At 55.5% G+C, this 26,618-nt stretch overlaps 3 protein-coding genes across 3 annotated transcripts in view; all 3 read left to right on the top strand.

Annotated features, from left to right (window-relative positions):
- The first annotated feature begins 3,752 nt into the window (after positions 1-3,752).
- On the top strand, positions 3,753-8,086 carry LOC142414124 (protocadherin alpha-6-like). The gene is made up of 3 exons (XM_075511024.1): positions 3,753-6,209; positions 6,296-6,439; positions 7,931-8,086. The coding sequence occupies exons 1-3, from the start codon at positions 3,753-3,755 to the stop codon at positions 8,084-8,086; spliced, it is 2,757 nt and encodes a 918-aa protein (XP_075367139.1).
- Positions 8,087-13,962: 5,876 nt separating this feature from the next.
- LOC142413726 (protocadherin alpha-C2-like) overlaps positions 13,963-26,618 on the top strand; it is a 104,787-nt gene continuing 92,131 nt past the window's right edge. The window contains exon 1 of the mRNA XM_075510143.1: positions 13,963-16,419. Within this exon, the coding sequence (XP_075366258.1) occupies positions 13,963-16,419 (2,457 nt within the window). The remainder of the gene's footprint in view (positions 16,420-26,618) is intronic.
- LOC142413666 (protocadherin alpha-6-like) lies at positions 20,288-23,187 on the top strand. The gene is given in 3 exon segments (XM_075510032.1): positions 20,288-21,245; positions 21,248-22,758; positions 23,179-23,187. Coding segments are annotated over 3 exon segments (2,478 nt in total).

Here is a 26,618-nt window from a genome sequence, read left to right as displayed (position 1 = left end):
TGCACGTATGTGCCAAACCCTCCAGAGCAGCCCAGCTCTCTTTTTCTGTGGTACAAATTCTCCCATCCAGTTGATATTGTGAATGCACTTATGCTTCGGCTTTTGGTGTGGTTCTCTTGAAGAATGAAATCTGTGTGGAGTGGGATCCGAGCCGTCACAGCTCTGATCACAGAATCCTTAAGAACTCTAATGTGCAGCTCTGTGGTGTTTCCATCTGAGATTGCTGAAAGGGCAAAAGAATTCAGGGTGAAGTTCATGCATCTAGGAAGAGTCTGGCAGACACTGCGTGGCTTTGCATGCCTCCGTATGTTCTTTGTGCAATTTGTGAGGGAAGGGGAAGATGTGCAAAGGCCTGGGTCATGCTCAGAACAGAGTTTAGAGCTGGGGCATGCTGTTGTGGTGGAGCAATGTCTGGGTATTGTGGCAGCGATCCTCCAAGTAGCACCAAGTAAGGCCTGGGCATGCGTCATGGGCAGGGTGACGTTAAGGGGAGGAGAGTCTTGCTTAAGGGAAATGGAGATGCTGGGTAGAACACAGTCTGAGTCACTGTGGAAGGACTGGGCAATGTCTGCTTAGCTGGGGATCCTGTTTCCCAGGGTATGGGATAGAGGATTCCAGTAGAAAACCTTGAGAAGATTCCCAGCACACAGTGCTACTTTCTCGTGATCCTCTCAGGACCTCCAGCAGTTTGGCATATCTTAGGGCACTGTTGCTCGTCGTGGTATTACTGCTTGGTAAGTCCTCTGACATAGATGCCTTTAATCAGTTCTTTTTGAGGAATGTTGTTGCTCAAACAGAAACATTTACAAATTTTGATGATGCTGCCAGCCTTCTCTGAACCTCTTCTTGGTTATTTTTCTGCTCTTAGTTTTGCTAGGCAGGGGAAGAAGTGCTCTCTGTATTCAAAATGTTGGCAAAGCTTGTGTTTCAGTACAGTGGCAGGGGTTCCTTTGGATTTCTTCTCTGCTTTTAGCAAAAACTCCCACCTTTTTGTTTTTTATTTATCTCTCATTGGCAATGTGTTGGTAATGCTGGATGAGATGCAGACTGCTGAATTTTGGTAGCTGTCAGGTTGCAGACGTTTGGGCGGTTGGCCATCAGTGTAGGTGATGGCTTTTCCACTCTCTTGAGCTGAGGCTGACATTGACAGAATGTCCTTAGCTTTCAGGTCTCCTTCTTGCTTCCCTTGTGATAGAAGTACATAACGGAGCATGGTGCACTGTTTAGTGATTTCAAAGCTTTTGGAGGATGAGAGTAATTTTTTCCTGTCCAGTTTCACCAGAAATCGCTGATAATGGTAAAGGAAAATGTCTCTTAGAACCAGTTCTCCTGTCCTGAAAATGTTTCTTTTCTGAAGAACCAACCAGCAATACTACAGGTAAGTCACTTGTACCTAAAGAGGATGAGTTTGGGAATCTGATGTATTTTTGTTCCTGTTCAGTTGTGGCATCTTTATGTTGGATCGACCGAATGTTGCCTGGATTGTAATGCCTGTAGGTCTGGAGCAGCAAAGCACCACTGTGGGCTCTCGTTCCTTTCCTGCTGCTTCCAGGCACAGGGTGAGCAGGTGGCAGCAAGGACAGAGGGAGGAGGGACGCTAATGCATTTCTCGGAGTAGATATGTTCTCAGGGAAAATGCCGTGGTGTTACCTTGGTGACTGTTGTTTGGCTGTATGATGGGTGGATCATGCTAATGAAGGAGAGGTATTCTGTGGGGACTAAAGCACCTGGGTACCGAGGTTCTTGGTGTGTTGTTCTGACAGTGCATGCCTGCCTGAAAGGAGAAGCAAGAGCTTGCCATTCAGCATGCAGGTGGAAAAGGAGTCAGGAAGAATAGCTCTTCCTCAAGGTATATGAAGAGTGCTGGGGAGCTGTGGTTGCCCTGTGCTTTTTCAGCCTTCGTGGAGGACTGTCGTGCTGGGCTGTGATGGGTTGGAGTTCACAAATGAGAGACTCCCCTGTTTTGTTTGGAGTCTTTGGAGCCTGTTTGCACAGATGTGGAAGTACCTGGGGCTTGGGCTTGTGTTTCCGAGGATGGTGGATTCTGTTCTGATGTAGCAGAGCTGTTCCTTGCCATATGATTGCCTTGCTGTGTTATTTGCTGGGTCCTTGAGAGAACTGGAGGCTGAAGAGTATAGCCTTCATCCTGAAGGGCGGGGAAGTTGCAGGTGCATGGGCGGGAGGAAAGCAGGAAGGTTGTTCCCTGTCCCAAGAGATGGAAAGTGGTAGGGAAGAGGAATGAGAGCTCTTGCCAAATGTCATGTCCGTGCTTCATGGTGAGCATGGTGATGACCTTTTAAAAAAATTTTGTTAAAGGAAAAAATGAACAGAAGAGACAAGGATGGAAGCAGAAGAGAAGGAGAGGGAAAGATAGGGTACAGCAGGGCAAGAAAGAAAAAGGAAGAGAGAAGAGAAAGGAAGAAGGAAAGAGAAAGGAGGAGCGAAAAAAAGAAGGAAAGGAAGGAATCTCTGCAGGTAGGAAACAAGCAAGCAAGGAAGAGAGAAAGCAGGAAGGAAGAGATGATTGAGGAGATTACCAGCATGCACCGACTTTACCTCAACACGCTGAATGGAGTTGAGGACCTCAGCATCCTCAGTACTCAGGGGTGCTCTGCAAGGCTTGATGAAAAGCTGTGAGGAGGAGGAAGGAGAGGTCTTGCCAAAGGGCATGTCCGTGCTTCATTGCGAGCATGGTGTAGACATTTGGAAAACAGTTTGGTAAAGGAAAAAAAGAACAGAAGAGACAAGGATGGAAACAGAAGAGGAAGGGAGGAGAAAAACAGGGAAGAGAAGGAAAGAGAAGACATAAGGAAAGGGAAGAAGCAAAGAGAAGGGGAAGAGAGAAAAATAGAGAAAACAGAGAACAGCAGAATGAAATGAAGAAGGAAAGGAAAAAGAAAGGAAGGACTCTATGCAAGTAAAAAGCAAGCAAGGAAGAAAGCAAGAAAGAAGAGAAAGGAAGGAAAGAAGAGATGATAGAGGAGAAGATGAGCACACACCGACGTTACCTCTAGACGCCGAACGGAGTTGGTCCCTAACAGCCTCCGCCTGCGTCAAGAGCACCGCGCTGCGGCGCTGAACTCCCGTAATTAGCGCTGATGCCCCGTAATTAGCGCTGATGGCTCCGTCTTTGATGGTCGCCGTCGCGGCGCCGGAAGCGACTCGTGAGCTGCGAGCGGGGGTAAAGAAGAACGAAGGATGAAAAGAGAAGGGAAAGGGGAACAAAGAATAGGGGACGGCAGGGCAGGAACGAAAAGAAGAAGGAAGAGAAGAAAGAAGAAAGAGAAGGAGGACAGAGAAAAAAGGAAGAGAATAAAGGATAAAGAGAAGAAAAATAGTAGGAAAGAGAGGAAGAACGAGAGAAACGGATAAAAAGAGATAACTGAAAAAAGAGAGAAAGGAAGAAAGAAAGAGGAAGAAGGAAAGAGCAAACGAGCAAGGAAACAGACAAAAAACCCCCAAAAAAACAAGAAAGAGGAGGAAAGAGGGGAGAGACGACAGAGGAGAGAAGATGACTAGCACGGGTCCGGCGGCGCGGGCACTCGTGGGGAGCGTGTGAGGCGGCGGAGCAGCACACGGTGTCGCTGCAGGCTCAGAAACGGCGGCGGAGCGGCGAGGCGGCTCCGCCCCGGTGCGGCGGAGAGCCCGGCTGTGAGCGCGGGGGGGCGGCGCGGGGCGGACAGGAGAGCCGGTGCATCCGGGCGGCGGCGGGGAGCCGTGCGGCGCTCGTGGTGCGGGTGGCGGCGGCGGCGATGGTCGTGTGCTGGGGGCCCGTGGTGCGGGTGCTGGTGCTGCAGGCGGCCTGGGCGCTGGGCGGCGGGCAGGTGCGCTACTCGGTGCCGGAGGAAGCCAAGGCCGGGACGGTGGTGGGCCGGCTGGCGCAGGACCTGGGCCTGGCGGCGGGCGAGCCGGAGGCGCGGGGGCTGCGGCTGGTGGCGCAAGGCCGGCAGGCGAGCGTGGAGGTGAGCGGGGCGAGCGGGGTGCTGGTGGTGAGCTCGCGGCTGGACCGGGAGGAGCTGTGCGGGAAGAGCGCGCCGTGCGCCCTGCGCCTGGAGGTGCTGGTGGAGCGGCCGCTGCGCGTCTTCCACGTGGAGCTGGAGGTCACCGACATCAACGACAACGCCCCGGTCTTCCCCGCCGCCCGGAAAAACCTCAGCATCGCGGAATCGTCGCTGCCAGGGTCTCGTTTCCCGCTGGAGGGCGCGTCGGATGCAGATATCGGAGCCAACGCGCAGCTCTCCTATACGCTCAGCCCCAGCGAGCATTTCAGAGTAGTGGAAGAAAACAGTAATTCGCGCAGTAAATCCCTGTTTCTGGTGCTCACGAAACCACTGGACCGTGAGACGGTGCCTGTGCACGGGTTGGTGCTGACGGCGAGTGATGGTGGCCGGCCGTCGCTGACAGGCACGATGGAGCTGGTGATCTCGGTGCTGGACGCGAACGACAACGCACCCCAGTTCACCCAGTCGGTGTACAATGTGCTTTTGCCCGAAGACGCCTTAGAGGGGACGCTGGTGGCATTGGTGAACGCCACGGATCCGGACGTGGGAAGTAATCGAGAAGTGATTTATGAAATTGATACTTTTGTTCCTCACTCGGCCTCAGATGTATTCAGCATCGATGCAAAAAGCGGGGAGATAAGACTGACGGGCTCCCTAGACTTTGAGACAGTTACTTTCTACGACCTACACGTTAAGGCGAGAGATAAGGGGACGCCCCCGCTGTCGGGTCACTGCAAGGTAGTGGTGGAGGTGCTGGACGTGAACGACAACGCGCCGGAGGTGTGGGTGACGTCGCTGTCGGTGCCGGTGCCGGAGGACGCGGCGGTGGGGACGGTGGTGGCGCTGCTGAGCGTGTCGGACCGGGACTCGGGGGCGAACGGGCGGGTGCGCTGCGCGGTGTGGCCGGCGGCGCCGTTCGGGCTGGTGGCGACGTTCGCGGGCTCGTACTCGCTGGTGCTGCGGGAGGCGCTGGACCGGGAGCGGGTGTCGGAGTACGAGGTGGAGGTGCGGGCGGAGGACGGCGGGGCGCCGCCGCTGCGCGCCAGCCGCGGGGTGCGGGTGCCGGTGTCGGACGTGAACGACAACGCGCCGTCGTTCGCGCAGGCCGTGTACACGGTGCTGGCGCGGGAGAACAACGCGGCGGGCGCGGAGCTGGCGCGGCTGTGGGCGCGGGACCCGGACGAGGCGGGCAACGGGCGCGTGAGCTACTCGGTGGCGGAGGGCGGCGGCGGGGGCGCGGCGGCGGGCGGGGGGTGGCGGCCGGCGTCGAGCTACGTGTCGGTGGACGCGGAGAGCGGGCGGCTGTGGGCGCTGCAGCCCTTGGACTACGAGGAGCTGCAGGTGCTGCAGTTCGAGGTGCGGGCGGTGGACGCGGGGGAGCCGCCGCTGTGCGGCAACGCCACGGTGCAGCTCTTCGTGGTGGACGAGAACGACAACGCGCCGGCGCTGCTCCCGCCTGCCGGCGGCGGGCCGGGGCCCGGGGCCGCGGGCGAGGCGGCGTCGGGGCCGGGCTCGGGGGCGTTGTGGGCGTGGGCGGCGTGGGGGGCTCCGGCGGGGCAGGTGGTGGCGAAGATCCGGGCGGTGGACGCGGACTCGGGCTACAACGCGTGGCTGCGCTACGAGCTGTGGGAGCCGCGGGGGAAGGGCCCGTTCCGCGTGGGGCTGTACAGCGGCGAGGTGAGCACGGCGCGGGTGCTGGAGGAAGCGGACGGCCCGCGGCAGAGGCTGGTGATCGTGGTGCGGGACCACGGCGAGCCGGCGCGCTCGGCCACGGCCACGCTGAGCGTGTCGCTGGTGGAGGGCGCCGAGGCGGCGCTGGCGGCCGTGGGCTCGTCGTCGTCGTCGTCGTCGGGGGCGGGGCTGCGGCCGGCGGCAGGTGCGGAGGGCAGCGCGGCGGCGGCGACGAACGTGTGGCTGGTGGTGGCCATCTGTGCGGTGTCGAGCCTGTTCCTGCTGGCGGTGGTGCTGTACGGGGCGTCGCGGTGGGCGCCGCAGGCGGCCGTGCTGTCGGGGCCCGGGCCGGCGACGCTGGTGTGCGCCAGCGAAGTGGGGAGCTGGTCGTACTCGCAGCGCCAGAGCCGGAGCCTGTGCGTGGCGGAGGGGGCGGGCAAGAGCGACCTGATGGTTTTCAGCCCCAACTTCCCGCCGCCGCCACCCGGCCCCGCGGCGAAGGAGACGCAGCCGGAGCCGCCCGCTCTCCTGGACACGGTCAGTAGCCCTCCCTTTCTCGTCTCTCGCCCGTTCCCCCGACGCCCCTTCCCCCTTCTCGGCCTTCTCGCGCGCCCCCTGGGCAGGTGCTGGTGGGAGCCGGGCTCAGCCCCCGGGGCCTGCGGGCGGTGGGTGCTCGGCGGGTGCTTGAGGATGTTAATGGGACCGTTGCATCTGGCTTCGCGTCCTTGCCGGAGCCCTCCGGGTCTTGCTTTGGGGGAAGAATAAAGGTATTGCCGCACCGAGCAGCAGTTACGGTCCGCAGCTGAGGTTTGCTGTTCTGGGTGTGAGTGTTCTCCGGGAGAAGAAAATCGCTGCTGATTGCGATGAGAGGTGCCACGACATGGGCTTTGCAGACGCTCTTGCTTGCTGGTGTGTAGCATTTCCACCCGAGCTTGCTGGAGGTCTGCAAGACACGCAGGCTGGGGTGGTGACAGTCCCGCCTCCCCCAGGCACTATTTACAGCCTTATTACCGTTGCTGACTGCTGACTGTGCTGGTATCAGCTGTGGTTTCTTGTGGAAAACTCTGTCCTCCTCCTCTTTGATTGTCCTCTGCAAAAGACATGATGCAAGGTGACAAATGGGCCTTCGGGGTTTTCTCTCCCCGTGGTGTAATGTCTCCATTTTTATTCACCGAATGGAGTAATTTAAGCAGGGAAGGCATTGTGGACTTTTCTTATGCTCTTTTTTGACTTCCAGTAGACCAGGTTCCTCAAAGCCTCATCCAGTCTGGCCTTGAACGCTTCTAGGGAGGGGGCATCCACAAGTTCTCCTGTGGGCAACCTGTTCTAGATTCTCGCCACCCTCACTGTAGAGCATTTCTTCCTAATATCTCATCTAAAAGTACCCTCTTTAAGTTTAAGACTGTTAGCCCTTGTCCTATCACTGCACTCCCTGATAAAGAGTCCCTCCCCATCTTTTCTGGGCTGTGAGCGCACATTGCCAGCTCACATTCAGTTTTTCATCCACCAATACCCCCAAGTCCATCTCCACAGGGCTGCTCTCAATCCACTCATTGTCAGGCCTGTATCCATGTTTGGGATTGCCCCAACCCAGGTGCAGGACCTTGCACTTGTTGAACTTCATGAAGTTCGCACGGGCCCACCTCTCTAGCCTGTCGAGGTTCCTCTAGATGGCATCCCTTCCCTCTAAAGTATCAACCACTCCACTCAGCTTGGTGTCATCCGCAAACTTGCTGAGGGTTCACGCAGTCCCACTGTCCGTGTCCCCGAGAAAGATATTAAATAATTCTGGTCCAGTACAGGCCCCTGGGGGACACCACTCGTCACTGATCTGCACGCAGACATCAAGCCGTTGACTGCAACTCTTTGAGTGCGACCATCCGGCCAATTCCTTATCCACCAAAGGGTCCACCCGTCAAATCCATGTCTCTCCATTTCAGAGACAAGGATGTTGTGCGGGACAGTATCAAATGCTTTGCACAAGTCCAGGTGGATGATGTCAGTCATCTTCCCTTATCCACCAATGCTGTAACGCTGTCATAGAAGGCCACCAAATTTGTCAGGCACGATATGCCATTAGTGAAGCCATGTTGGCTGTCACCAATCACCTCTCTCTTTAATATGTGCCTTAGCATATTTTCCAGGAGGATCTGCTCCATGTTCTTGCAGGCACAGAGGTGAGACTGACTGTCCTGTAGTTCCCCAGGTCTTCCTTTGTTCCTTTTTTAAAAATGGGGGTTGTGTTTCCCCTTTTCCAGTCGCTGGAAGCTTCACCAGTCTGCCACGACTTTCCACATATGATGGATAGTGGCTTAGCAACTTCGTGTGCCAGTTCGCTCAGGACCCTCGGATGCATCTCATCAGGTCCCATGGACTTGCACACATTCAAGTTCCTTAGATGGTCTCCAAGCTGATCTGCTCCTACTGTGAGCAGTACTTCATTCTCCAAGCTGAGGTTTGCTGTTCTGGGTGTGAGTTGTTCTCCCATTAAATAAAATCACTGCCAATTGGGATGAGAGGTGCCACGACATCGGCTTTGCAGATGCTCTTGCTTGCTGGTGTGTAGCATTTCCACTTGAGATTGATGACAAACTGCAAGACACGCAGGCTGTGGTGCTGGCAGTCCCCCAGGCGCTATTTATGGCCATTTCTGTTGCTGACTGTGCTTGCATCAGGTGTAGTTTCTTGTCCAAAACGCTGTTCTCCTCCTCTTCTTTGATTCTCCTCTGGAAGAGACGTGATGCAAGGTGACAATTGGGACTTGAGGGTTTTCTCTCCCCATGGTGTAATTTCTCCCTTTTAGGTTCTCCCAACAGAGTCATTATGAAAGTAGGGAAGGCAACACGGACTTTTCCTGTTTTTTTTTCCAAGTATGTTGTAACTGTAGTTCGTAGTATAAAATGTTTGTGGGGAGGAGTGTGACCCAAGGTAGGTGTTAGAAATGGGAATTTTCTTTTTCGGCTCCCCCTTTCCCCCAGGTGGTGGACTGCATTCCTGGCCAGTGGATTGTTGTGATGTACACTGTCCTGTTTTGATGTTCTTTCAATATTTGTATCAGCAGCAACAACCTTACTAAAGCCCTGTAAACCTGCTTTTCAACTAGAAAACCCCAAAGAAAACAACCCCAAATTGTCCTACACATTAGTTATCATCCATTACAGTGCTGTGCTCGTCAGCATTTGCGTTGCTCTCTCACAGCATGAAATCAATGCCCGTTGCACTTAGAGGTGTCCTGACATCATGGGCTTATGAAAGGCAAGTCCTGCTTGACTAACCTGATCTCCTTCTATGACGAGATGTCCTGCTTAGTGGACGCGGGAAAAGCTGTGGCTGTTGTTTACCTGGACTTTAGTAAAGCCTTTGACACGGTTTCCCACAGCATTCTCCTGGAGAAACTGGCTGCTCATGGCTTGGACGGGTGTACTGTTTGCCGGGTAAAAAACTGGCTGGATGGCCGGGCCCAAAGAGTTGCGGTGAATGGAGTTAAGTCCAGTTGGCAGCCAGTCACAAGTGGTGTTCCCCAGGGCTCAGTATTGGGGCCAGTTCTGTTTAGTATCTTTACCAATGATCCGGATGAGGGGATCAAGTGCACCGTCAGTAAGTTTGCAGACGCCACCAAGTTGGGCAAGAGTGTTGATCTGCTTGAGGGTAGAAAGGCTGTACGGAGGGATCTGGACAGGCTGGGTTGATGGGCCGAGGCCAACTGTATGAGGTTCAACAGGGCTAAGTGCCGGGTCCTGCACCTGGGTCACAGCAACCCCATGCAATGCTACAGGCTTAGGGAAGAGTGGCTGGAAAGCTGCCTGGCGGAAAAAGACCTGGGGGTATTGGTTGACAGCCGGCTGAATATGAGCCGTCAATGTGCCCTGGTGGCCAAGAAGGCCAATAGCATCCTGGCTTGTATCAGAAATGGTGTGGCCAGCAGGACTAGGGAAGCGATCATCCCTTTGTACTTGGCACTGGTGAGGCCGCACCTCGAAGAGTGTGTTCAGTTTTGGGCCCCTCACTACAAGAAAGACATTGAGGTGCTGGAGCATGTCCAAAGAAAAGCAACAAAGCTGATGAAGGGTCTAGAGAACAAGTCTTATGAGGAGTGGTTGAGGGAACGGGGGTTGTTTGGTGTGGAGAAAAGGAGGCTGGGGGAAGAGCTCTACTACTACCTGAAAGGAGGTTGTAGTGAGGTGGGTGTCATTCTCTTTTCCCAAGTAGCAAGTGATAGGACGAGAGGAAACGGCCTCAAGTTGCGCCAGGGGGGGTTTAAGTTGGATATTAGGAAAAATCTCTTCACCGGAAGGGTTGTCAAGCATTGGAACAGGCTGCCCCGGGAAGTGGTTGAGTCACCATCCTTGGAGGTATTTAAAAGACGTGTAGATGTGGCGCTTAGGGACACGGATTAGTGGTGGATTTGGCAGTGTTAGGTTTACAGTTGGACTCGATGATCTTAAGGGTCTTTTCCAACATAAATGATTCTATGATTCTGTGATCATCTTTGGAAATAGTATTGCTCCCAGGTGTGTAAGATTTCCATCTGAGATTGCTGAGGCATTGCAAAATATGAAGGGTAACCTGCAGGGAGTGTGCTGGAGACCATGTATGCAATATGATCTGTATGTTTTTCTATGGTGCTCTCATTAATGGAACGGTCCACAAAAGCTGGAGTGAGCCCTGAGGTGGGAAAGGAAACGGGCGTGTTGTGGAGATGGATGTGACAGTGGCACTGAGTAGGGCCTGGCCATGTCCTGATGTGAAGGGTGACCTTGAGCAGTGGGAAGACTTGTCTGAGGGAACTGGAAATCCCTGGGAAGCCCATGGGCCATGTCGTAAGAAAACAAGAATGGGAGATGTGTGCTTGTCTTGCGAACACATGTCGCAGAGTGGGGAATGGAGGATGCCTAGAGAAAAGCATGAGGCAGGATGGAAACGAAGTGTTTCTGCCAAGGATTCTTTTCCAGGCTCCAAGGTCTCTGGAGTTGGAGGCCTTGCCAATGTTGAGATAGCGTGTGGTATTGAAACACCCACAGTGTCCTTTGAGGTATGGAGATCTCCCATCAGAAACTGCCCCTTGTGCTGCTGCCCGCCTGCCGTAGGCAATGTGTTGGTAAGAGGAGATGAGGTGCTGACTGCTGAATATTGTCTGGAGAACCTTTTTACTCCTGTTTTGGGAAAGGTGTTGCGGGAGGGTAGTGCTTCAGTCGGGTGTCCCTTGTGCCAGTGGTGGGCATCTATAGCAGCTTCCACAGCCATCGATATTGCCATGATGATTCCTTGCTCTTCCTCAGGTGGGATGTGTAAGGGGATGTGATGAGGAGGTGGGTGTAATCTGTGTGTGCTTGACTTGCCCTACTTGTGCACTTGCACAGATGACCTCAGTAGAGATGGTGTGTCCCTTGTCATGCTTAACTCAGCTATGTGCACATACACGCCAGATCCTTCACAGCAGCCCAGCTCTGGTTTTCTGTGGTACAAATTCTCCCACCCAGTTGATATCGTGAGTGTGCTTGCGCTTCAGCATTTGGTGTGGTTCTCTCAAAGAGTGAAATCTGTGTGGACTGGGATCAGAGCTGTCACAGCTCTGATCACAGCATCTTTAAGAACTGTAATGTGCAGCTCTGTTGTGTTTCCATCTGAGATTGCTGAAAAGGCGAAAGGATTGAGGCTGAAGGTCTCTTGCGCTGGGGAAGAGTCTGCCAGACAGCGCGTGTCTTTGCAGTCCTCCGTGTGTTCTTTGTGCCAATCGTGAGGGAAGGTGAGGATGTGCGAAGGCCTGGGTCATGCTCGGAGTGGGTTTTATTGCTGGGGCATGCTGTTGTGGTGGAGCAATGTCTGGGTATTGTGGCAAGGATCCTCTGAGTGGCATGGAGTAGGGCTTGGGGCATCCGTCACAGGGAGGGTGACCTTGAGCGGGGAAGAGTCTTGCCTGAGGAAATGGAGATGCTGTGTATAACATAGACTGTGTCATTGGTGAAGGACTGGTGAATGTCTGCTTAGCTGGAGATCTCATTTTGCAGGGCACGGGAAACAGGATGCCAGTAGAAAACCTTGGGAAAGCGTCCGGCACACAACGGTGCTTGCCCGGGATCCTCTCAGGACCTCCAGAAGTTCTTCATGTGCTCGTGCCTCGGTGTTCTCTGTGCGATTCCTGCCAGATGTGAAGACATGTGCCATACACACCTTTGGTCACTTGTTTTTGATGTGGAATGGTGTTGATCAAACAGAAGCTTTTCCAAATTTCGATCAAATTTGGCCAGCCTTCTCTGAACCTCTCCTTGGTTACTTTTCTGCTCTTGGTCTTGCTAGGGAGGGGAAGGAGTGGTCTCCATATTCAGGATGTTGGCAATCCTTGTGTTTCAATAGAGCGGAATGGGATCCTCTGGTTTTGTTCTCTCCTCTCACCAAAACCACCCACCCTTTTGCTTTTCTTTCTCTCACATTGGCAATGTGTTGGCAATGCTGGATGAGATGCAGAGTGCTGAATTTTGGGAGCTGTTGGGTAGCAGAGTTTTGGGCAGCTGGCCATCAGTGTGGGGATGGCTTTTCCAGTCTCCTGAGCGGAGTTTCATGTTGAGAGAATGTCCTTAGCTTTCAGGTCTCCCTCTTGCTTTGCCTGTGATAGAAGTGGATAAGGGAGCCCTGCGCACTGTCCAGTCATGTAAAAACTTTTGGAGAATGTGAGTAATTTTTTTCTGTCCAGCATCCCCAGAAATCTCTGATAGAGTTAAGAGACAGTGTCCCTTAGAAGCAATTCTGCTGCCCCTGAAAATGTTTCTTTTCTGAAGAAGCAACCAGTGATGCTACAGGTAAGTTGCTCACACCTGAAGTGGATGTCTTTGAGAGACAGATGTATTTTTATTCCTGTTTAGTCGTGGTATCTTCATGTTGGCTTGACCAAATGTTGACTGGATTGGACCAGCAAAGCACCACTGCCTGCTCTCGTTCCTTTCTTGCTGCTTCCAGGCACAGTGTGAGCAGGTGGCAGCAATCACGGATGAAGGAGGGACCCCAATGTATTTCTTGGAGTGGGTGAGTTGGGAGTTGAGGGGATGTTCTCAGTGAAAATGTCGTGGTGTTACCTTCATGGCTTTTGATGGGTGGATGATGCCAGTGAGTGAGAGGTATTCTGTGGGGACTAAAGCCCCTGGGTACCGAGACTCTTGGTGTGTTGTTCTGGCAGAGTGTGCCTACCTGAAAGGAGAAGCAAAACCTTGCCATTCATCATGCAGGTGGAAGATGAGGCCAGAAGAATAGCTCTTCATCGAGGTATATGAAGAGTGCTTGGGAGGTGTGGTTGCCCTGTTCTTTTTCAGCCTTCTTGGAGGATTGGTGTGCTGGGCTGTGATGGGTTTGTGTCCCCAAAGGAAAGACACCCCACCCCACCCCCCCTTCCGTGCATTGTTTGGGCTCATTTGAGCCTGTTTGCACAGATGTCCAAGTACCTGGAGCTGGGGCTTCTGTTTCCGAGGGTGGTGGATTCTGTTCTGATGTAGCAGAGCTGTTCTTTGCCATATGATTGCCTTGCTGTGTTACTTGCTGTGTCCATGACAGGACTGGGAGCTGAAGAGTGTGGCCTTCTTCCAGAAGGGGAGGGATGGGGAGGTGGAGGGGCAGTCTGTCTGTCTTGCATAGACTGGAGGAAAGGCTGGAGGTTGTTGCTTGTCTCGAGAGATGGAAGGTGGAAGGGAAGAGGGGTGAGAGCTCTTGCCAAAGGGCATGTCCGTGCTCCGTGTCAAGGGTGGTGTAGACATGGAGGAAGTATTTTGGTAAAGGAAAAAAGAAAATAAGAAACAAGTATGGAAGCAGAAGAGAAGGGGAGGCAAGGATAGGGCAGGGCGAAGGCAAAACAGAAAAAAGGAAGCGAAGGAAAAGAAGTAGAAAAGAGAAAAAATATGAAAGGAAGAGGAAGAAGGAAAGAACGAGGAAGGAAGAAGGAAAGGAAGGAATCTATGGAAGGAAAAAGCAAGCAAAGAAGAAAGGAAGAAGGAGGAAAAACAACGGGGAAAAGAATGAAGAAGAAAAGAAAGAGGAGGAAGGAAGGGAGAGACGACAGAGGAGGCGACCAGCACGGGTCCGGGGGCGCGGGCACTCGTGGGGAGCGTGTGAGGCGGCGGAGCAGCACACGGTGTCGCTGCAGGCTCAGAAACGGCGGCGGAGCGGCGAGGCGGCTCCGCCCCGGTGCGGCGGAGAGCCCGGCTGTGAGCGCGGGGGGGCGGCGCGGGGCGGACAGGAGAGCCGGTGCATCCGGGCGGCGGCGGGGAGCCGTGCGGCGCTCGTGGTGCGGGTGGCGGCGGCGGCGATGGTCGTGTGCTGGGGGCCCGTGGTGCGGGTGCTGGTGCTGCAGGCGGCCTGGGCGCTAGGCGGCGGGCAGGTGCGCTACTCGGTGCCGGAGGAAGCCAAGGCCGGGACGGTGGTGGGCCGGCTGGCGCAGGACCTGGGCCTGGCGGCGGGCGAGCCGGAGGCGCGGGGGCTGCGGCTGGTGGCGCAAGGCCGGCAGGCGAGCGTGGAGGTGAGCGGGGCGAGCGGGGCGCTGGTGGTGAGCTCGCGGCTGGACCGGGAGGAGCTGTGCGGGAAGAGCGCGCCGTGCGCCCTGCGCCTGGAGGTGCTGGTGGAGCGGCCGCTGCGCGTCTTCCACGTGGAGCTGGAGGTCACCGACATCAACGACAACGCCCCGGTCTTTCCCGCCGCCCGGAAAAACCTCAGCATCGCGGAATCGTCGCTGCCAGGGTCTCGTTTCCCGCTGGAGGGCGCGTCGGATGCAGATATCGGAGCCAACGCGCAGCTCTCCTATACGCTCAGCCCCAGCGAGCACTTCAGTCTCGATGTAAAATCTTCTGATGAAAACAGGAAATCTTTATTCCTGGTGCTCACGAAACCACTGGACCGTGAGACGGTGCCTGTGCACGGGTTGGTGCTGACGGCGAGTGACGGTGGCCGGCCGTCGCTGACGGGCACGATGGAGCTGGTGATCTCGGTGCTGGATGCAAACGACAACGCACCGCAGTTCACCCAGTTGGTGTATAAAGTGCAGCTGCCGGAGAGTGCGGCAGAGGGGACGCTAGTGGCATTGGTGAACGCCATGGATCCGGACGAGGGTCTTAATAAGGAGTTCTCTTACAGTATCGTCAGTTCGCTTCCTGCTGTTGAGAAAGGTCTATTCAGCATTAATCCGAAGACGGGCGAGGTCAGACTGACTGGCGCCCTGGACTTTGAAGACGTCCGTTTACACGAGTTGCAAATCGAAGCGAGAGACAAAGGTTGGCCCCCACTGTCGGGTCACTGCAGCGTGGAGCTGGAGGTGCTGGACGTGAACGACAACGCGCCGGAGGTGTGGGTGACGTCGCTGTCGGTGCCGGTGCCGGAGGACGCGGCGGTGGGGACGGTGGTGGCGCTGCTGAGCGTGTCGGACCGGGACTCGGGGGCGAACGGGCGGGTGCGCTGCGCGGTGTGGCCGGCGGCGCCGTTCGGGCTGGTGGCGACGTTCGCGGGCTCGTACTCGCTGGTGCTGCGGGAGGCGCTGGACCGGGAGCGGGTGTCGGAGTACGAGGTGGAGGTGCGGGCGGAGGACGGCGGGGCGCCGCCGCTGCGCGCCAGCCGCGGGGTGCGGGTGCCGGTGTCGGACGTGAACGACAACGCGCCGTCGTTCGCGCAGGCCGTGTACACGGTGCTGGCGCGGGAGAACAACGCGGCGGGCGCGGAGCTGGCGCGGCTGTGGGCGCGGGACCCGGACGAGGCGGGCAACGGGCGCGTGAGCTACTCGGTGGCGGAGGGCGGCGGCGGGGGCGCGGCGGCGGGCGGGGGGTGGCGGCCGGCGTCGAGCTACGTGTCGGTGGACGCGGAGAGCGGGCGGCTGTGGGCGCTGCAGCCCTTGGACTACGAGGAGCTGCAGGTGCTGCAGTTCGAGGTGCGGGCGGTGGACGCGGGGGAGCCGCCGCTGTGCGGCAACGCCACGGTGCAGCTCTTCGTGGTGGACGAGAACGACAACGCGCCGGCGCTGCTCCCGCCTGCCGGCGGCGGGCCGGGGCCCGGGGCCGCGGGCGAGGCGGCGTCGGGGCCGGGCTCGGGGGCGTTGTGGGCGTGGGCGGCGTGGGGGGCTCCGGCGGGGCAGGTGGTGGCGAAGATCCGGGCGGTGGACGCGGACTCGGGCTACAACGCGTGGCTGCGCTACGAGCTGTGGGAGCCGCGGGGGAAGGGCCCGTTCCGCGTGGGGCTGTACAGCGGCGAGGTGAGCACGGCGCGGGTGCTGGAGGAAGCGGACGGCCCGCGGCAGAGGCTGGTGATCGTGGTGCGGGACCACGGCGAGCCGGCGCGCTCGGCCACGGCCACGCTGAGCGTGTCGCTGGTGGAGGGCGCCGAGGCGGCGCTGGCGGCCGTGGGCTCGTCGTCGTCGTCGTCGTCGGGGGCGGGGCTGCGGCCGGCGGCGGGTGCGGAGGGCAGCGCGGCGGCGGCGACGAACGTGTGGCTGGTGGTGGCCATCTGTGCGGTGTCGAGCCTGTTCCTGCTGGCGGTGGTGCTGTACGGGGCGTCGCGGTGGGCGCCGCGGGCGGCCGTGCTGTCGGGGCCCGGGCCGGCGACGCTGGTGTGCGCCAGCGAAGTGGGGAGCTGGTCGTACTCGCAGCGCCAGAGCCGGAGCCTGTGCGTGGCGGAGGGGGCGGGCAAGAGCGACCTGATGGTTTTCAGCCCCAACTTCCCGCCGCCGCCGCCCGGCCCCGCGGCGAAGGAGACGCAGCCGGAGCCGCCCGCTCTCCTGGACACGGTCAGTAGCCCTCCCTTTCTCGTCTCTCGCCCGTTCCCCCGACGCCCCTTCCCCCTTCTCGGCCTTCTCGCGCGCCCCCTGGGCAGGTGCTGGTGGGAGCCGGGCTCAGCCCCCGGGGCCTGCGGGCGGTGGGTGCTTGGCCGGTGCTTTCTATGACTGCTGACTGGAATGTTTCTTACATCTTCTTCCTCTGCAAGGTGTTTCAGTACTGCACTTTTTTATGCTACTTGCGCCTCTTTCTGGCACGCGGAAGTGCTTCTACAGCTATTTTCCATGGCGTCACCATCTCAATGCCAGTTTGTTCACATGATTGTTTACTCCTTTGTTTCTGTCTGAGCTGTGGTAGAGTAAGCTGCTCTTTTCTGTAGCACCACGTATGTTTTTGTAGAGGAGATGGGACGATCGAGACTGTAAGTTGGGATTTAAAGTATTTGTGGAAATGGTCCAGTGCAAACCCATCCTGAAAGGTGGATGTGTTTAAGTTGGATGGATTTTCTCGCGGTGTTATCCAGTCTAGTTTTTGATGTCTTTGCTCCTTAGCATTCTTCATGGTACTTCTGCTTTGAAGACCTCTTGTCATATTCCCTTTCAGTCTTTCATTTTTTAACACAAGGAAATGTTCCTCAAACAGAAGCTGCTTGAAATCTTTGGTCATCCTGCTGTCCTTCCCTGAAACTCTTCCCTGAAACTCTTCTCTCTTCTTACCGTGTTAAGAAGGGGAGGACCTCCACAAAATATTCAGTGTTGGTGAACCTTATATTTCCGCAAAGTTGAATGAATTGCATTGTTTTCTTCTGTGGTCTCCTAACTCTTAACTTTTGATTGGCACTGAGAACAGAGCTGATCTATCGATGTCACTGTCTTCTCTATGCCAAGGATGTAATTTCAGAACCTTATATGGTTGTTTCAGAGTCAGTCACAGTCTCTGTTGAAGCCACATTTTTTTCCTCATCTGCTCAGCGTTGTGGTGTCCTGCATGGAAAATATTTTTCCATTTTCCCACCTGGGTCTTCAGGGTCATCAGCTCTTTCTGCAGTTCTTCTCAGCAGACCTGTATTTTAACTCTGCTCTGTAGGGTAATATCTCCTGTAACCTTTGTTACGTCACTCTCTGTGACTTTTTTAGATCCTTTGATGAGCTATTAAATGACACAGTTTCTGGCAAAGATTCTGCCCAGCTGCAGTGTTGACCTTATTATCTTGCTCAGGTGACCAGGTTTTGTTTTCCTGCCCTCTGTGTAGTTAATCACAATGCTAAGTGCCTCTTTTGGCCTTCCTTCATTTTGTATGGAGTGTTTTCATTTGTGCACGTTTTCCTGTCTTGCAGGTAGGTCAGTTTTAATGGAGTTTTTGCTTTTGGCTGCTGCAAAGTGCTGGTTTCCAGTCTTTTGTTAATCAGAAGTCTGTCCTCCTTTTTGTTTCTCCTCTGAAACAGAGATCATGTAAGGTGACCACAGTTGGTACTCCAGGTTCTTCTCTGTTCACCTTGCATGGCATATATTAGTTCGTGAAGTACTATAGAATTACTATGGACGTGGAAGAGACAGTAGAAGGATTTCACGTTGCCCCTTTCTAAGTACGATGTAAATGTACATTGTATTAGAAAGTACTTAACGGCGGAAGAGCACAAACCAAGGTAGGTGTGAAAGATGTGCAGCTATAGTGCTGTATTAGGCAAGATGTATTGCTAGAGGATTTGGTTTTGGTGGGTGAATATATTTGTAGAAGCACCTCAGCTATGGTTCCTGACTGCTAGTTCCATGTGCCCTGCAGTGGTAGGCTTTGTATTTCCTTTCTTTCTTGTTTTTTTTTTTCTTGCTGAGAATACTTTTTAAAGTAAACTTATTTTGTGTCTCGTTGTGTGTGTGCTTTATAACCGTCATTTGAATATGAACTGGGATGATACTTGAAACTCCTGATTCCCCTGTAGACAGTGTGGCTTAACTTGCCTTTCTCAGAAGATGTGTCAGTAATAGTGAGCGAGAGCCACGCTGCCAAATAGTGTTGACTGATTTCAGAATTTATGCCCCTTGCCATCACTGTGATTCACTGTCTTGTAGTCTCTTAAGGTGATGTTTACCTTGAGAGAATGCCATGAGACTTCAGGTTTAATTTGTTTCCTCCTTCATAGAAGTGGATAAGAAACACTGGCAATAGAGCGGGGATTTGAGAGGCTGGACAAAACCTGTTTGCTTTTCCAGCCCTGCCTTCCTGAAATTGTGAACAGTGATCCGTGACAATGGAGACCTAGAAATAAATCAAGACAACTGTTAGAATAGTAACAGGTGTAATTAAAGATGACCTATTGACAGACCTACCTGGATTTTTTTAGCATTTCGTATCGTCATTTTGTTTTGACCCTCTGTTGCATCGTTGATGCTTCTGTGGTAGAACCAGCAAATCACTACCGTGTGAAATCATACATTTCATGTTGCTGCCTGGCCCATGTGGCAGGGTAGCAGCAAGTGTCCATAGCTACATAGAGAAATAGCCCTGATGTGTTTATGTCAGTGGATGAGGTGGGAGCCTGGGAACATGTAAGATGAACTGTACCTTGTCAGAGCAGTGGTGCCTTTTGTGTTGTCTTCAGTTGCAGGATGTGTGGATGACTGTACTGTATCCTGCAGCGGCTCATCTCCATTAGTAATGGGCACATTGTTTTACTGTACTGTGAGTGCCTACCTGCCTAAAATGGTGAGAAGGAACTCGTCATTCATTGTGCAGCTACAAGTAGGGAATAAAACTTACAGGAAATACTTTACTGACACACATCAAGACTACTAGAGAGCTCAGGTTCCCTGAGCTATTTCACCCTTCCGAGAGGATTTGTGCTACGTGGGTTATGTTTAGAGTTAGGAAGTCACTGATGGAGTTGACAGTCTTTGGAATTTGTATGCATTGCTGGTTTCTTAGGTTGGACCTATACTTCAAAAGACAAAACCATTCTGTTATGGACAGACACAGATATTCTTCATAATATGATGTCCTCGCTCTATTACTTACTGTAGGAAAACCAAGGAGAGTGCATGGGATTGCTCACCTACATCACTGTCACAAAGCCATGAAAAAGTAAGCCATTTCTGCTAGTTTTTAGCGTTGCTGCACTAAACACAAATAAATTCCCTGTGAATCTGTTTCTTCTGGAGACCTGAGTACTTTCCAAAGATGGAAGATCAAGGATACAGTCTTCCTGTGTGGAGGAGACAGCTGAAGATTCTTTGCAAAGAAAGAAGTAAATGAGGAAACTGAGTTATGCCTCCTCATCAACGTGTAGGGAAGACAAAGTCAGGAGATCAGAAGTGGGGTAGGTTCTTTTCAGTGAAGACCTTCCCAGATGTGATTCCTGGGTTAATGTAGGCGTTTAGGAAACATTTTGGCACGTATGTATCAATTAAAGAGTCTTTAGCGAAGAGAAAAGAGGAAAAGAAAAGAGGAAGAGAAGAGAAAAGAGGAAGAGAAGAAGAGGAAGAGAACCACCTGTTGTCGGTTTAGACAAAGGGAAATCGCAAAGCTTCTCGGCCGAGCGGGCAGAACCACGGCCCCCCCTTCCTCGAGCGGAGCGCCGCTGCAGGGCGCGGGAGCACGGCACGAGGAGGCTGCTCGCAGGAGCTACGGTCAGGCACCAGGTGCCGCTGTTGGCCTCAAAGGCGCCGTGAGCCCGTTGGAGGGCGACAGCTCCTCCCCAAGCCGCTGTCACGGCTGCCGTCAGCGGGCGGGCGGCGGCGGGGGGCAAGATGCTGCGGCCTAGGCCGGGCCGCGAGGCGGAGCGCGGAGTGGCGTCTCGTGCCTGACGGGGAGCCCTTAAGGAGGGCGTCCGGGCTGCGGCGGGGAGCCGGGCGGCGCTCGTGGTGCGGGTGGCGGCGGCGGCGATGGTCGTGTGCTGGGGGCCCGTGGTGCGGGTGCTGGTGCTGCAGGCGGCCTGGGCGCTGGGCGGCGGGCAGGTGCGCTACTCGGTGCCGGAGGAAGCCAAGGCCGGGACGGTGGTGGGCCGGCTGGCGCAGGACCTGGGCCTGGCGGCGGGCGAGCCGGAGGCGCGGGGGCTGCGGCTGGTGGCGCAAGGCCGGCAGGCGAGCGTGGAGGTGAGCGGGGCGAGCGGGGCGCTGGTGGTGAGCTCGCGGCTGGACCGGGAGGAGCTGTGCGCGAAGAGCGCGCCGTGCGCCTTGCTCCTGGAGGTGCTGGTGGAGCGGCCGCTGCGCGTCTTCCACGTGGAGCTGGAGGTCACCGACATCAACGACAACGCCCCACTCTTCCCCGTGAACGAAGAAGCCTTTACAATCGCGGAACTGTCGTTGCCAGGGTCTCGTTTCCCGCTGGAGGGCGCGTCGGATGCAGATATCGGAGCCAACGCGCAGCTCTCCTATACGCTCAGCCCCAGCGAGCACTTCAGTCTTGATCATCAGGGGAATAATGACCGGAGCGCGTCTTTAGCTCTTGTTTTAACGAAATCTCTGGACCGCGAGAGGGTGCCTGTGCACCGGTTGGTGCTGACGGCGAGTGACGGTGGCCGGCCGTCGCTGACGGGCACGATGGAGCTGGTGATCTCGGTGCTGGACGCGAACGACAACGCACCCCAGTTCACCCAGTCGGTGTATAAAGTGAAAGTCTTAGAAGGTTCAGAGCGCGGGATTCTGTTAATCAAGCTCACTGCCACGGATTTGGACGAAGGGATCAATAGTGATATTATATATGTATTTAGTAGGCGTGTCGCTGGTCAAATAAAAGAAATGTTCACTATCGACGAAAACAAAGGAGAAATCAGACTTCAAGGGAAATTAGACTACGAAGAAATGGACAGTTACGAGATTACAATAGAAGCAAGAGACCAAGGCTCCCCTCCGTTAGCGGTCACTGCAAGGTAGTGGTGGAGGTGCTGGACGTGAACGACAACGCGCCGGAGGTGTGGGTGACGTCGCTGTCGGTGCCGGTGCCGGAGGACGCGGCGGTGGGGACGGTGGTGGCGCTGCTGAGCGTGTCGGACCGGGACTCGGGGGCGAACGGGCGGGTGCGCTGCGCGGTGTGGCCGGCGGCGCCGTTCGGGCTGGTGGCGACGTTCGCGGGCTCGTACTCGCTGGTGCTGCGGGAGGCGCTGGACCGGGAGCGGGTGTCGGAGTACGAGGTGGAGGTGCGGGCGGAGGACGGCGGGGCGCCGCCGCTGCGCGCCAGCCGCGGGGTGCGGGTGCCGGTGTCGGACGTGAACGACAACGCGCCGTCGTTCGCGCAGGCCGTGTACACGGTGCTGGCGCGGGAGAACAACGCGGCGGGCGCGGAGCTGGCGCGGCTGTGGGCGCGGGACCCGGACGAGGCGGGCAACGGGCGCGTGAGCTACTCGGTGGCGGAGGGCGGCGGCGGGGGCGCGGCGGCGGGCGGGGGGTGGCGGCCGGCGTCGAGCTACGTGTCGGTGGACGCGGAGAGCGGGCGGCTGTGGGCGCTGCAGCCCTTGGACTACGAGGAGCTGCAGGTGCTGCAGTTCGAGGTGCGGGCGGTGGACGCGGGGGAGCCGCCGCTGTGCGGCAACGCCACGGTGCAGCTCTTCGTGGTGGACGAGAACGACAACGCGCCGGCGCTGCTCCCGCCTGCCGGCGGCGGGCCGGGGCCCGGGGCCGCGGGCGAGGCGGCGTCGGGGCCGGGCTCGGGGGCGTTGTGGGCGTGGGCGGCGTGGGGGGCTCCGGCGGGGCAGGTGGTGGCGAAGATCCGGGCGGTGGACGCGGACTCGGGCTACAACGCGTGGCTGCGCTACGAGCTGTGGGAGCCGCGGGGGAAGGGCCCGTTCCGCGTGGGGCTGTACAGCGGCGAGGTGAGCACGGCGCGGGTGCTGGAGGAAGCGGACGGCCCGCGGCAGAGGCTGGTGATCGTGGTGCGGGACCACGGCGAGCCGGCGCGCTCGGCCACGGCCACGCTGAGCGTGTCGCTGGTGGAGGGCGCCGAGGCGGCGCTGGCGGCCGTGGGCTCGTCGTCGTCGTCGTCGTCGGGGGCGGGGCTGCGGCCGGCGGCGGGTGCGGAGGGCAGCGCGGCGGCGGCGACGAACGTGTGGCTGGTGGTGGCCATCTGTGCGGTGTCGAGCCTGTTCCTGCTGGCGGTGGTGCTGTACGGGGCGTCGCGGTGGGCGCCGCGGGCGGCCGTGCTGTCGGGGCCCGGGCCGGCGACGCTGGTGTGCGCCAGCGAAGTGGGGAGCTGGTCGTACTCGCAGCGCCAGAGCCGGAGCCTGTGCGTGGCGGAGGGGGCGGGCAAGAGCGACCTGATGGTTTTCAGCCCCAACTTCCCGCCGCCGCCGCCCGGCCCCGCGGTAGAAAACGGGTCTGCCGGGAAGGGGCCGTCTCTCTCCGCACTTGCTTCAGGCATGGTAAGTGTATTCGCAAAAGCTTTTTCTTTTTTTTTTTTTTTTTTTCTCTCTTGGCTAGTTCTTTTTACCGGTCGCTTTTCGTGGATCATCTCTGTATTGAAACACTTTTTCTGTGGTAATATTTTACCATGCGAGTCCTAGCTTTGTATTGCTCTTTCATGTAGCCATAGAGGTCTGCCTTTGACATGCTTCAAAAGGCTTCAAAAGGCTTCGAAAGTTATGTTGGCCTTTTTAAATTTCATTGTTTGACTACCTGAATGCTTCGCAAAATTTCCATATTTCGTTTTCTTTTTTTTTTCTTTCTTACGTAGGACGTTATGATTAAAAGTATTTTTAGCGTTGTAAGATTTCTTTTTCCCTGCTACTTGGCGTCAAAGTGTAGTGGCAGGTGTTAGTGGATCTTTTATTCCCCGTTTTTAGCATCTTTGAACGTGTGAAAACATGCGGGAGGTGCCCAGAGGTTTGATAGCTCTCTCAGGATGAGTGTATTTAGGGTACTAGTTGTCTTTGTAACCAGATGAGTTTATGCTTGGTTTGATGAATATTGTGTTAATGTGCGGCAAGGATCGCTCGGGATTTTACTGAGTCAGCAGCTCCCTGGTTGGTGGGTTTCGCCAGTCTTAAGAAGCTGAAATACATTAAATGACACTTATGAGGTGCAGTGAAGGGAAGAAGCATTGGTGGAGGTCGTGAGTACTGTTCTGATTCTTGAAGTCCGGTGCAGATGTGGGGGAATATGGAGTGAGACACAGGATGCTTTATGAAAAAGTGAAGAACTGTTTGAGGGAGGGGGTGCTCCCTGGCCTCGCTGTGCCTATCCCCACGACCTGATCCTGCTCTCTTCGTAGTGTTGTGGCGTCTGTTCTCCCCCATCCACTCCAGTAACGTGCTGTGGAAAGTAGAGTCGAAAATTGTTAAGTTTGTGGGAGTCGAGAGAGGGAGGAAGAGTGGTTAAGGGAAAAGTAGAAGGGAGGACTCCTATATGCAGTATTGAATGTCCGGAGATGGTGGGTTGAAAACTTTTGGTTCTCCCAGCAGTAGAGCAGAAAAAGCTGGGAAACACAAGTTCAGCTAGAGAAAAGTTTTTGATACTTGTTTCCACATTGATTTCCCTATGTGGAGAGTGATTGCTTAATTACCGTGTTGTTTAACACTGTTACCGAAGCAGCTAATCCACGCACTAATGGCACTGGATCGACTCTGTTCTCATCGAGACCAGCTCCAAAGTACTCTTTGAGATGAGACATTAGGATCATGTTTTGTGTTCCTTGTTCGATGTTAGAAACTGCATACAACTTCTACAGGGAAAAGCGAAGATCTCTTATATATGATTTTTACAGCGTAAGAACAAAGTCTGTAGGGCTGCCGGGGTAGTAAGAACAAGCAGTACTTTTATATAATTCTTCTTCGTGTTACATGTGAATTCGCCAAAGACACGTGTTTGGGTAAGTACCATAGTTTTGTGGCAAAGTGTTATATGTAATGCGGTATATTTCTTTTGAGAACGTACATTTTGTTGGGTTTTGTACTAATAGAAGTGTTTTACACGAAGGACGTGGACTGAAAAAATAAAATCGCAGATCGTTTGTTCCAAATTGACAAGAATGGTGCTTATAGAGGTGCCGAAATCCAGTAAAGAAAGTTAAGAACTTCGTGTCGGTCCTGAAAAAAATCGTAGCAGTGGGTTATCTCCCGCTGATCCATAGAAAAATGTGAGTGTGTCCCACGAATTTCTCTTTCCTTCCTGCATCTATTTAAGGTCCCTTACTAAGGGCTTTACGTTTGAGTTCTTTGTGTATTTGCTGGGGACTGTTTCTAGTCTCCTTTGATCATGTCCGATAGCTGATGTGCTTAAGGGGAGTGGGTCATCACCTCTTAAGTGTGCATGAACTATCTTCGCTTGTGAGTAGCAAGGCTTATCCCAGAGGTGTAGAGCTGTCACTTTCCTTAATTCACATGGATGTGATAGAAGGCAGGAGCAGCAAACCGCGATCTCCTGAAGGACAATCTTTTGGTTACGTTTATAAGAAGGTTTAACTAATTCTGTAGAACAGGATGGAAAAACATAGCACTTGCGCACAGGTGTGGGAAGCAACTCGTTTTCTTGGGCTGTGATTAAGGGCGATGTGGAGTCTCTTAATGCCGATCGTTTGGGACAGGGGAGGCTTTGGCTTCCGTACAGTTTCTCTTGGTTTCTCTGACTGCAGTAATGAATTGAAGATCTGAACGCGATTTATTATAGACGTACCCTGTCAGGAAATATTTCAGTATTTCTTTTAGAAACACAATGCAGTCTTAACGTCAGAAACAGAGCTCGTGGATGCTTTCACTTCGTAGCATAGTCTGGGCAGGAGTCGTTAACAGAAAGCGCTAGAATATCCAGTCAGTGTCTTGAATAAAAGATAACAATTTCGCGCAGGGCTGTCAGTCGCTGCAAGCCCAGGCTCTCATTATCGACTGATACTGTTTTGGAGAATGTTGCTGATTAGCAGCGATGTTATCGGGCACAATGCAACCGTGGTAGCTGAGGCAGGGCTTGCAGCCGGTTGCGCTGTAGAGCGCTTCTGCGGGCGGCTCTGGGGGCGGGAGGGGCGGTGGAGCCGCGGCTGCAGCGCCCGCAGCGCCGTGGCGGCCGGAGGCTGTTTTGCAGCCTCAGCATTGGTGGTTTTATGGGCAGGGAAACATCCTGCACGGCTGCCGGAGGAGTTGCGAGAGACGTAGGATGCTCGGCTCGGAGCTGCTCTGAGCGGGACCGGTTCCCCGTACCCGCTGTTGCTATTGTCCCCCCGACATCTTCCGCTAAGCCCGGTGGTTTCTAACTGGGGGTAAATAGAGCAGTCTCCGCCCTCGCGTTCAAGAGGCGAGTTCTTGCCGACGATATAGCAAATAGCACGTTGTGAGTCCGTATTTCTGTGGCTTTATGTGGGTAATGAGGATTTTCATGGGGTTCGCTGAAAGCTAGAAATCCTCTGCGTACGAGATTGTTCTCCCGGGAGAACACCTCCGGTTATCTCCGCTCACGCTGTCCCCACGTAGCAGCTGCGAGCTGCCGTGACTTGTTGAAGGGCACCTCGACATCGCTGCCCTCTCTGCCAGCAGGCACAGCCTGCTTCCAGGGAGAGGGGTCGGAGCTGCAGGAACAACGGCGGATCAGCCCGGCGCTGTGGCCAACAGCAGAGCTGCTTTGCCTGCTCCTTTCGCCGAGGGAGGCGCGGGGCTGACAGTGAGGCCGCGGGGGGGCTCTCACGGGGGACAGCGTGGGCTGCCTGCCACGCCGGGTCCCGAGCGGGAGGAGCCCGGTGTTTCGGGCCGCTGGGGGTATCACCGTCCTTGCGCTCATCTCTGCCCAGAGGAGCCCACATGCAAAAGGCGCTAGCGGGGTCCCTACACCTCCGTCGGCGGCTCCGCGCTGGCGATTTGGGCTCGGTCCGAGGAGGAGCTCCTGCTTCTGGGTCCGGTCTTCCTCAGTGCGCAGGCAGACCCTATTTACTGTCGGGCTCCCGTCAGTGTACGAGCTTTTCACGTGCTCCTTTCCGGGTGGAGATGAGGGCTGGGGCTGCCGATCGGTCCGGGGACAGCTGCCGGCGCGGAGAGCTCATCGGCTCCCCTCGGAGGAGAAACCGCGGGGCTGTCGCTCCGTCTGCTCCCCCGAATGGATTCAGCCCCTTCTGCTGTCTCCCGCTGAAGCGCTTTGTCCTAATTCTGCACCAGTGGGAACCCCTCGGTTCTGGTGGGCACCCCTGGGATTTTCCCAAGCCTCAGTACCGAGCGGGACGTGTCCTGCAAACCTCTGATGAAGCCACCGCCCTGCGTCTGCACCGCCTCTGATGCACTGCCCGTGGAAATGGCACCTTAAAATC

The sequence above is a fragment of the Mycteria americana genome, chromosome 8 (genome assembly GCF_035582795.1).
Source record: "Mycteria americana isolate JAX WOST 10 ecotype Jacksonville Zoo and Gardens chromosome 8, USCA_MyAme_1.0, whole genome shotgun sequence".
NCBI lineage: Eukaryota > Metazoa > Chordata > Aves > Ciconiiformes > Ciconiidae > Mycteria > Mycteria americana.
This window is presented reverse-complemented; position numbering and strand designations above follow the sequence as displayed.